Source organism: Gopherus flavomarginatus, chromosome 2 (assembly GCF_025201925.1).
Source record: "Gopherus flavomarginatus isolate rGopFla2 chromosome 2, rGopFla2.mat.asm, whole genome shotgun sequence".
NCBI classification, from domain to species: Eukaryota; Metazoa; Chordata; order Testudines; family Testudinidae; genus Gopherus; species Gopherus flavomarginatus.
In genome coordinates this window covers 83,807,512-83,819,178 of record NC_066618.1, presented here as the reverse complement: position 1 = coordinate 83,819,178, position 11,667 = coordinate 83,807,512, and the positions used below count along the sequence as shown (strand labels likewise).

Here is an 11,667-nt window from a genome sequence, read left to right as displayed (position 1 = left end):
TGCCCTAGAGCCAGATCAAGCCTTGTGCAGCTGCAGGCTCCACTGGCCCAAACGGAGGGGAAAAGGGACCAGCCCCCTTCATGGCATTATCTCCCATTCTTCCTGGACATAGTGAGCCAGCACATGTGAGGGGTGGGATCGGGAGAGGAAAGGATGATGGAAACACACTGTTCCTCCCCTCAGCCCCCTGGGGAATCCCACCTCTCAGAAGCTGGTCCAACTATATGAATTTCTGAGATGGTTCCCTAGGCACCTAGGAGATGGAACAATACTTGTTCTCCACTCTTCTCCTCTAACTCCCACTTTTTATGGCAACCATGCTGCCTGCAGAGAAAGCCATGGTGGACAGTTGGAGAGAGCTGAAAGGGGGCAGATGGACAACATGTAGGCATAGGGTTTCCGTATGAATGGCCCTGGCTTCTAGTATCAGAGAATCCGCAATGTCCAGGGTCCAAAGCCCTCACTTTGTTGCAGGCAAGGGGCAGCCCATGCCAAACAGTTTGGAGGAAATACCATGATGAGACCCTCCCAATGTTTTCCTGCTGAAAGGAGCCCTGTGAGGGGATCCTCATGGAAGGGGACAATCTGGGGTCTATAGCCTTAAGAGCCAAATTTACACTGATTTTGCACTCCGAACTCCCAGTGATTCCAGTGGGAGTTTGGAATATATAAGGAACACAGGATCGATCCCTTAGAGCTTTATTGAAATCCACAGGAAACAATTCAGGACACAATAAATATCTATATTTTTAATCACTAACCAGGGTTAATTTGCCTCACAATCTGACATGCTTAAAATAAACATCCTAAGAAATAAAAGAATCATCCCTTTTTATCTTTGTCCACTGGAATTCTTTGAACTTTCTCTAAGCCCAGGATACTGTATTTGTCCCAGCCCTCAGTGGAATTCTTTCTCCCTCTCACCCCTGGAATGCTGTGAGTGAGTCTGGAAGGATTTCTTGGACAGACATTTTTGATTAAAGCCTGTGTTAAGAAGACTGGCTCAGGGCAGATCAACGCCACTCCAAATCCACTTGGTCAGGAGCAGCAGCAGAATGGAGTTTCGAGGCTCCTGCTTGCTTCTGTGCCTCTTTTGCCTTGTGCAGGTTACAGTCCAGCAAGTTTCCACATTCAAGCAAAAGCCAACGAGCTCCAAGAAAGGTAGGGAGCTGGGACGGTTCATTTGGTGGGCCTGTATTTAACAGCATTTTATCAAAAGTATTCTAAAAATGTACAGCCTTTAATAGACCATCAGCTTTTTTTTCTACAGGATTTTTGACCTATCCTGCAGAATTCTATAGCAAGGAAATGTAAATTCTATTGCTTGATTAAAAAAAAAATCCTCCCAAAGTTATTGTCTTCTATTAAATTCTAGGGGATGTCCCCATAGTGAACCATTTGTTCTAGAATTCAGATAGCAACATACTATATATATTATCTCTATGTTTCTACATTCTTTGTTTTTTCCTGCATAAAAATCTCATTTTAATAATCCTTAATCTCCCCCATTCCTTTTTAAGCGGAAAATAAAATGACAGGAGGAAAAGAGTTGATGTAAATTCAGAGGCAGACTAGATAGAATATTTACTCCAAGAAATAGAGAAAGTACAGAATTTTGATGATTATATAACTTTAGTAACAAATACCAGCAGTGGTCTCCAAATCCTATTTTAAAACATTTGTCTCAAGTTCTTAACAATTTTTTTATGTGATAAACAAATTATACTTCCATGGCATCTTCCATTCTAGATCCTCAAAACGCTTTAGAAACATTAATGAATTTAGGGCATGTCTGCACTTGAAAATTCATTTGGATTAAGGTAGGGTGTGAATTTAAAGTCCACCAGCTGTTCCTGAAAAACTCCGCAATAAGAGTACCGTGCTGCTGTTTAGCTTAATCTACTTTCAAGTGTCCTAAATCCCTTTGCAGTACCTTAACTACACAACCTTAAACTAACCTAGAACAAGGCACTTTTATTTCAGCTTAAATCCCCATACAGAGCTTGATTGGGGAATTATGCCCTGTGCAGAGGAGCCCTAAGCCTCACAACACCCTCTGAGGGAGAATTGCTGTCACCCTTTGCAGATGGGGGAAGTGAGGCATAGAGGGGTTAAGACAAGTAACTTCCCCAAGAAACACACACAGTGTTTGTGGCAGAGCCAGGAATAGATGCCAGAACTCCTATGCTTTAGCCATAAAACCATCCTTCCTCTTTTCGTGGTCATATGTTGGGTTAAGGCTACTAGCCTTTACATTGCTAGGGAGGCTCCCTTACAAAAGCAGCTGTATTAATGGGAAGTTTCCCACGACGTGTTTTCCTCAAAGGTACCAACATAATAACTAATGTTTCAGTGTTAATGGAACCCATTAAAGTTAATTGAGCAATGATTAAAGCAGCTCAATAAACTCCTCTTGATGCTTTTGTTTCCTATTCATGACACATGATAATCTCCACTGCTCATCTTTTATAGGGCTTTCAGTGTTGCTTTCCAACTGGTCTCATGTAGTAACTGTGCTTACTTAATCAATTCACCATAGCTGGCATTTCCAGGAGAGACCTGGCCTATGGTCTGCATGCACAGATTGTCACATTTGCTTTTACCACATCAGGTTCCCCCATAAAAACACCACCACATTTATGGCAGGATAGGTATAGAAATAGTTTCTTGGAAGCAGCTGTGTAGATACAGTGAATACCACCCCCTTATTGTCCTGTTTGCTGCAACATCAAAGGGATAAAAGCTCAATTATTTCTAAATGAGAGTAACCAGAGTATCAATTAGTAGCTGGTTACAGCAGTTGCAATTACTCTAATTAAGCCATAGATCAATGACATTAGTGATAATGGTAGATTTAATTACATGGGAAATGGCTTCAATAGAGTGGTAGAAGAGTACCAAAGAAGAACTAAATATTGTTTTATAATCTTATCACTCCTAAAGGCTAGATCACCCCCACACCCAGAAAACCCCACGTAGGGTACAGAAAATCAGGAGGGAAACCTCATGGACTCTCCAGTGGATCACTTCTTTGGTGAGAGTGAGGTATGAAATCCCCATAGATGGACCAAATGATCTGGTCCCCAAAAACAGGCTTCACATTTTTAACAGTGAGGGTCAGTACCCATCTGGAACAGAGATCAGACCAGCTGTTCGTCACAGTACCTTCTGGTCTTAAAATCCATGAAACCCATGGATCGCTAGGGGGCCACTGAAGACAGGGGTCATCCCTGTGGAGACCCTGTAGCTTCTTGCTCCCTCCAACCGCTCTGGCAGGCCAGCTTCTGCAGAGCCATCACTACTAGAAAATTCCCCTTCTCTGGGTATGTCCACACGGCAGCTGAAGGTGAGATTTGCAGCTTGGGGCAGCATATTCCAGCTAGCTTTAATCTAGCTCACATTCTAAAAACAGCAGCAAAGACACAATGACCCAGCCTTCCCACTGAATATGGAATCCAGTTCATGGTCTCTGTCATGACATTCAAAGCCCTCTATGGGACTAGCCCTAGCTCCCAGCATGACCCTGGCCTATCATGAGAACTGCCATCCACTGGAGAAACAGAGGTGTCATCCAATGGGGTGTGGGGTGATGCATGATCATGGGAGACAAGGGAGACTCTCCCAGGAGCTGGACCAAAGCTATAGACCAGATTCTCAAGAGACAACAGCCATTACAGGCCTCAGTCTCTTCAGGACTAAATGCAAAACTCATCTCTCTGATTTGCCTCTCTCAAAAAGTTCTTCACACCCTACTTCAAGAAAATGAACTAACCCATTGTCCTATGGGAAAAAAGCAAGAGCACAAGATTTGGAGGGAAAGGAAGGGTACAGTAGTTTGGAGGGGCTCAGGAAGTACGTAGATAGGGATCATTAGAAAAACTAAACTAGTTGGCCGAGGGGTGGTGGTGGGGAAGGAAAAAGAGAGAGAGGATATAACCTTGCTCAGGGCTCCTAGGAAACCTTTGGGAACTGGTTTAAAGTTTTCTCTGAGGTGACTTTCAATAAAAAAGTGGTTGAATATGGAGTAACAGGAAAAACAAAATTAAAAACCCTCAGGCTAGTCTGTCTGTAAAGATTATAAGAGATATGTTCTCCAAAATAGAAATTCTGGGCTAGAGCCTCAGCTGTTGTCAATCACCATGGCGCCGCTAATTTCAATATAACTATGTTGATTTACGCCATCTGAATATGTTTTGCTTGAGTTGTCATTAGTTGCAATGCAATGGTGTTTGATCTTGTGCTGACCCATGCATATTTTAAATGGAAAACATCAGGCAATAATAAAAAGAATAAACTGGGCCAGCCCTATGAGCATGCCAAATCTCCCATGTTTGTGTCCTGAGCTTCCAAGCCAGCAGGGGCTAGAACTGCGGCAGGGAAATTGCACTTGACTCCAGAAGCGGGGTGCAGGGGGACTTAGTGCTTCATATTCTTCTGGACTGTCCATCTAGAATGGAAGCAGAGAACAGTGCTGATGGCCTCTGGTGAGCGTCCTGTACTCCATCAACAGTGGGAGAAAAATGGATCCTTGAGCATAGATAAGACTATTTCAGGGGCCCTACTGAACACAGTGACTGTTTCCAAAATCCATTCTTCCGCTAAGAATCTTTGCTGTGTGGAATACACTACTTGAAGGTTTTGTTCATTCTCACTCATTGGCAAACTTTGTGGATTCTACAGTTTCTTTAAGTACATGTGTAACCATGGTTTCTCACTCAAATTTCGGTATGAACTTACTATTCCCCTATTAGAATTGTAGTGTATGGAGCAAACAGTCTTTAAGAGTCTGAAGAGTGAAACACATAACAGAATACATGGGTTTTAGTAATAAATTCAGCTCAACCACACACACAGGAACTAGTGTTTCCTAAGCAGGAGGAACCCATTCCAGGCAGTTCCACCAAGGATACAGAAGCTTGATATGCTCAGCTAACAAAGACATACTTGAGAAGCATTACACCATTAGAACATGCTGTCAGAGGTCAGAGAACACTTGCTCAGAAGCTTCTGAGAACATATTAATCCTTTAAATTCTTTAAAGTGTATGGACAGAGCCAGAAGAACTCTGTTAAGGACTCTTCGACAATTCCCTTCTGTTTGTATTAGTGATCCAGGAAATTCATCTAAAGCACATTGAAATCAGTGGAAGGATTCTTATCGACTTTAGTGGGCTTTGGATCGGATCCATAGTTCCACACACTGCCCCTTCACTGTCGCAGAGTAGTAACACCTTCCATGGGCAAATGCTGTCCAGGCACAAGGTGGTCGTGTATAGGCCACTATAATACAAATGCAATGCCAGGTGGTCATCCTGAAATAGAATGCATTGTGGAACCAGTGTCTTTTAAGGAGTCTTTTGAAGGAGAGAGAAGGAGCTCTGGTTATACTAATAACCTCAATTGCATTCATTAGATGTACATGAGATGTTTGCATTCATCTCTTGATTTGTTCCACAGATGGTGTGAGCCTCAAAATGATTGAAGAACTTAAGGCTCAGATTGACAACATCTCTCAGGAGGTGGCTTTACTGAAAGAAAAGCAAGCACTTCAGACAGGTAAAGAGCTCATTGATGAATATAATTATTGCTTTGAGATTGGTGCTAATTAAAATATGGTTACAATCTCTCTGTACATGCTGACAAGGGTGTTAAGAGAGGTCCTGGTGTATTTGGGCTAGAATTCCATCATTAATGATGCATTCATAATTAGATAAATGCTATGTATGGTATTTTCACATCATTTCCAGACAGATGCAGCTGCTCAGACTTTTAATTGCATTAATTGTACAGTATATGGCTCAATAATTCTTTATATGCTGGAACTTCTCATTAAAAACATTGAGAATTTTACAGTGGCACTAAATCAGATGGACAAGACAGGTGAGATAATATCATTTATTGGATCAACTTCTGTTGGTGAGAGAGACAAGCTTTTGAACTTCACAGAGCTCTTCTTCAGGTCTGTGTAGCTCGAAAGCTTGTCTCTCTCACCAACAGAAGTTGGTTCAATAAAAGATACTACCTCCCCCACCTTGTCTCTCTAATATCCATGGATCAACACAGCTACAACAACACAGAAAGCTAAATCAGATGGTCATTTTTCCTTCATCAGTCAGAGGGATAGAGTATAGGGGATCCAGTTGTGATGTTTTACTCCATATGTTTATGGAAATATGTTTATAAGTATGAATATGATGTAACTGGAATATGCTTCATGCAAAAGGTCGCTTGTAAGGTATCATTATAAAGCTTATGATCTACAGAGTGTGTCCATCCTATTTGTTTGCATGTATTATTTCTATGTCTGGAATTAGGAGAATAAGATACAAACTTGTATTACTGATGTAAACATGTTAAGTGGAAGCCATTAAGAATCAATGAACTGTGAATGGGTTTGTTTACCTGCAAGCCTTTCTATGTATGTGTCTTCCAGCTACTAGGTAATGAAGAAGGAGGTCTTACTGTGACATGTGATCATGCCACCTGAACTGGAATCCATCTTAAGCCTCATGCTTTTCCATTTAGAAGGAGGGGTGGAGAATCCAGAGAGACAAAAGATTCCTGCCTTGTGCCAAAGCCATAAAAGGGGGTGGAACAAAACAAAGGGGGCTGCTAGTCATGAGAAATCCCCTAGTTACCACCTGAGTTGAAACTAACAAGTACTGTACCAGGGAAAAGGATTGGGCCCAGACTAGGAAGAAGTCTAGTCTGTGAACAGGGTGACCAGATGTCCAGATTTTATAGGGACAGTCCTGATATTTGGAGCTTTTTCTTACATAGGCACCTATTAGTCCCCACCCCCTGTCCCAATTTTTCACACTTGCTGTCTGGTCACCCTATCCATGAAAGAAGCTTATTGGAACATCTCTGAGGCTGAGATTTACCGGTATTCAGTGTCTTAATGTATTAGGCTTAAACTTGTGTGTTTTGTTATATTTTGCTTGGTAACTTACTTTGCTCTGTCTGTTTTTACTTAAAACCACTTAAATCCTAGTTTTTATACTTATTAAAATTACTTTTGTTTATTAATTAACCCAGAGTAAGTGATTAATACCTGGGAGAGCAAACAGCTATGCATATCTCTCTATCAGTGTTATAGAGGGTGGACAATTTATGAGTTTGTCCTGTATAAGCTTTATATAGAGTAAAACAGATTTATTTGGGGTTTGGATCCCATTAGGAGCTGGTTGTCTGGGTGCTGGAGACAGGAGTAATTGCTGAGCTGTTTTCAGTTAAGTTTGCAGCTTTAAGTGTGTGTTTCAGACCGTGGTCTGTGTTGCAGAAGGCTAACGTGTCTGGCTCAACAGACAGAGTTCTGGAGTCTCAAGCTGGCAAAGAAAACATGCTCAGAGATAGTTTCATCACATGAGGGGACAGTTCCAAGGGGGTCTCCGTGACTGAACCTGTCACTCCTGTACTTTAATATTTCCCACAGTTTTCTCTTTGCTGTGCAGCCAGCCATCACCCTTTTGTCTGACCCACATTGCAATCAGGTCACTATAGCATATTCTATTATTATGGTTTGTAATACATTATTACCTAGACACCCAAATCAGGGATCAGAGTCCTGGTGTGCTAGGCAGTGTACAGACACATAGCAAAAGATGGTCCCTGTTCCAAAGTGTTTACAACGTAAGTATTCCACACTAATATCATGTGAAGAACTTCCACCGACATCAGTGGAAGGTGTGTTGGCAGAACATGCAATAGACTTGAGACCCACAGTGTGGCTTAAAGAGGATAATATTGTCCCATATCTTCTTTGAAAAAGAATATGGGTTAGATTTAGGTTTCAGACACAATGGGACTTTAAAAAACAGTTTGAATATTCATATATGGCTCCTATTGGGTTTTTTTTAATAAGGTGCCTAGAGGCTTTCAGTGCTTAAAACTTTAAAAATATGTAATTTCTACTAACAACTATACCATTGTGAGAGAGCAGAAAGCTTAAAAGTTCTTAGCAATGGGGCAGAGAGGAAATTTTTCTGAAGAGCTTAAGTTATGCAAGTGCAACATTTCTGATCAAAACCTGTGAAAAAAGGAGTCTCTTTCATGCTTGCATAACTCAAACAGCTGCATCAAATATGCACAAGTTTTCCAGAACTCTGCAATGTTGGGTCGAGACCAAGTATGAAAAAGTTCAGCCCATGAGGAATTTGTTTGGGAAAGTTTAGGAGCAACTTAAAACAAAGGGAAATGGGGATTTGAGTTCTTGCTTTCTGTGCAAATTTGGAAGGTTCATGGACACAGCTGGGGTTCCACATAACCATACAAGACCTCGTGACATCTATACCCTGTCAAAGCAGCAGTGTGTGTAAGACAGAGTGGCCCATTATAGGGCTTCCAAATTATTTAAAGGGATATTGTAACCCACGCCTAGTTGGTGTAGCACCCTGTCCCCCTGTAGTGGTACCTAGGCCATCTAGAGCAGTGGTTCTCAACCTTTTGTACTGGTGACCCCTTTTACACAGCAAGCCTCTGAGTACGACCCCCCCCCTTTATAAATTAAGAACACCTTTTAATGTATTTAACACCATTTTAAATGCTGGAGGCAAAGTGGGGTTTGGGGTGGAGGTTGGCAGCTCATGACTCCCCTTGTAATAACCTCGTGACCCTCTGAGGGATTCTGACTCTCAGTTTGAGAACCCCTGATCTAGAGATTAATGAGTCTGCTACAGCCTTAGCTAAAGAGCCTGGTGGTTTTTAGCTCATGCAGTAGAGATTCATGCATTTAGCTACAGAGGTCCCAGGTTTAACCCCCACCTGCCAACGACCGGGGGCTGTCAGTGATACACTACTACCCAATTCCTATACAGGGTGTCAATGAAATTTTGAATTCGACTGTAAGATTTGCTGTTGATGACCCCTCTCAGGCACTGGCTTTACAACATGTTCTTTTTCTGTTTGTACTTTCGTCTTTTTGTCATTTCTTAGTGTGTTTGAAGGGCACTAAAATTCACCTCAAGTGCTTCCTTGCGTTTTCTGACACCAAGACCTATCACGAGGCCAGTGAAGACTGCATCTCCCAGGGCGGCACCCTCAGCACCCCCCAGAATGGGGATGAAAACGACGCACTCTATGAGTACATGAGGAAGAGCATTGGGTCAGAAGCAGATGTCTGGCTCGGCATCAATGACCTGGCAGCTGAGGGCAAATGGGTGGACATGACAGGCAGCAGCATCCGCTACCGGAACTGGGAGACTGAGATCACCACCCAGCCGGATGGCGGCAAACTGGAGAACTGTGCAGCCTTGTCAGGGGTTGCCATTGGCAAGTGGTTTGACAAGAAATGCAAGGATAAATTGCCGTATGTGTGTCAGTTCATGATTGTGTAACAGCAGGGCTCCTACTGCTGACGTGTAGGCCAGGTTATTCTGTTTGGCATCAGGAATATATATAAATAGTTTATCTGTTTGCACATATATACATTATATATATACACAAGTAGATAAACTATTTGCAGATAAAGTCAACATGGCCTGGTAATGCAATAGAGCACATTAGATCTATGCTGCATTTTAGTTGGCTAAAAGCTACTTCCAACTCCACAGCAGCTGCATTATTCTTACTAAGGCATGATTTATAGATATATTTTTTTACATCAGAAACGTATTAGGATGGCTTATGTGATTTAATAAAGAACCAGTGCAACACTCCAACTTTGCAACCCATAGAGCAGGTTACATGAGCCACATTAAATTGTTGCTGTAGATACTTTTCCTGCTATTCCCTTTCCATCATTGCTGATTTTATCAAGCTATCCATGAACTAATCAAATCTTTTCCTCCTGCCAATTCATGGCCGAATCCTGTTCTCCTTACTCTGGGAGTTTGGAGTCAGGAGAGACGGCCTGAGCTTTCATTCAGTGAAATCAGAATCCACTGTAATCGAGGTCAGAATCAGTTTCATGCTGATGAACATGTTGTTCCAAACAGTAGGGCAAGTTCTTTTCCCCTGGCTTTGACTTTTAAAATGGAGACTACTTGAAGAGTAAAGTACTGCTGTGATGTTGGCAGGGCTGGGCCCTCTGATAATAGGACATCCTCGTGCTAATTAGAAAGAAGTAGACTGATCTATAAAGAAGGAGGGTGGGATTTTCAGAAGAACTCAGTGTTGGCCTGAAGTAAATTGATTTCAGTGGGAGTGGTTAGTCCAGGTGCTTCTGAAAAATCCCACCGGGCAGCTTTATTTTGGAGAAAGTGCTGATCATTTACTAACTAATTCATTAAAATATAGTTTGTTTCTATGATCATTGGCTGGGCTCTTTGGGAACTATAGAGATATAAAAGATAATTGAATCTCAAGAAAATCAGATTTAGCCACTTTAAGGATCATATGATCTATTTTAGCACGGGACCATGTTACCCTAGCTGACTCTTATCATCTGACTGCATAACTGACATGCTCTCATATCTGTGGCTTTGGCTTAATGGCCTCTCCACTCAGGGCCAGCCTTTCAGCTGCTGTCAATCAGTGTAGCTTTGTTCGCTTCCCGGCTACAATGGAGCTATAATGATTGACATCAGCTGAAAATCTGGCCTCAGTATTTGTTTGCTAGCAAGAGGATTACATTTCAATAAAAACATTTGTTTTAAAGAAGCAATGATGGAAAAATAATGGCAGGCCTGGACCATGACAGTTTAATGAGACTTTGATACAAAAAGTTGTTTTTCTTAAAGTTTGCTGAAATGTATCATTGGTTCTTTAAGTCTGCTGTGCTTGATGATAACCCATTTAGTTGAGGTTACTTGTTCCTTGCACTGTCATGCAAAGGCCTCAGATGTAACATGTTCTTCTATAAACAACATGAGCTGGGTGTATTTCAGAATTGATAGCAGGAGGGCGAAACAGGAAGACAGTGCATACTTCTGAGCATACTACTGCCAAACTCTCCGCTGTTCACACAACTATAAAATAAATCTATATAGCTTTGCTCAGAGAATGAAGTCAATTGATTTTAATGGAATGCTTTCTTCTTCAGCTGCTAGCGTTTCCTTTCAGAGCTGCTCCTCAGACCAGTGTGAGGATCAGAGGCATTAAAGATTGAAAGAAACCTATTACATGGTATGGTTGGCAGGATTCTTCCTTATGTTATCAGGCTATATACACACATACTATGTATCCCACATGAACAAAGACAGGGATACATTCAGTGAACCCTTTTATATCAAACTGGGATTTCCTTCCTTCTCCATAAGAGAAATTTTACTACAATAGAATGGCCTGCTGGCAAAAGACCCATCTCTGATCCCCTCACCCACCCCCGGGTAGCGTGACCAGATAGCAAGTGTGAAAAATTGGGACAGGGGTGAGGGAGTAATAGGATCGTATATAAGAAAGAGACCCCAAAATCAGGACTGTCCCTATAAAATCGGGACATCTGGTCACCCTACCCCCAGGAATGGTGGCAGGGCCTCTGGTCACAAGAGGCATGGGTAGCTTTGGCTGGGGGCTTCTGGAAGGCTATGTCTTCACTCTCAAGAGGGAGCAGCCCTATCAAAGCCAACTCCTCCTCTTTCCACACTGGGAGTAGCTGCAGCAAACAGCAGGAACCAACAATTCCTCCTAGTGCTTCCCCTTCCTAGGGCAGTGCCTGCTTCCTTCTCCCCTTCCTCCAGCTGAGTGGAGAAGAGACAACATTCCGCCTTAGAATGCAGAACTGAACACC

The 11,667-nt window shown here is 42.2% G+C and overlaps 1 protein-coding gene across 1 annotated transcript; it reads left to right on the top strand.

Moving 5' to 3' along the window:
• The first annotated feature begins 936 nt into the window (after nucleotides 1-936).
• Nucleotides 937-10,932, top strand: CLEC3B (C-type lectin domain family 3 member B). Its single transcript, XM_050938103.1, has 3 exons — nucleotides 937-1,161; nucleotides 5,457-5,555; nucleotides 8,934-10,932. The coding sequence occupies exons 1-3, from the start codon at nucleotides 1,056-1,058 to the stop codon at nucleotides 9,332-9,334; spliced, it is 606 nt and encodes a 201-aa protein (XP_050794060.1). The 5' UTR covers nucleotides 937-1,055; the 3' UTR covers nucleotides 9,335-10,932.
• The last annotated feature ends 735 nt before the right edge of the window (nucleotides 10,933-11,667 follow it).

Excerpts from the sequence above, each read along its gene's own strand:
- CLEC3B (XM_050938103.1), top strand. The coding sequence starts at position 1,056 with ATGGAGTTTCGAGGCTCCTGCTTGCTTCTGTGCCTCTTTTGCCTTGTG. Across the intron at positions 1,162-5,456 it reads GCCAACGAGCTCCAAGAAAG|ATGGTGTGAGCCTCAAAATG; the intron begins GTAGGGAGCTGG and ends TTTGTTCCACAG. Across the intron at positions 5,556-8,933 it reads AAAGCAAGCACTTCAGACAG|TGTGTTTGAAGGGCACTAAA; the intron begins GTAAAGAGCTCA and ends GTCATTTCTTAG.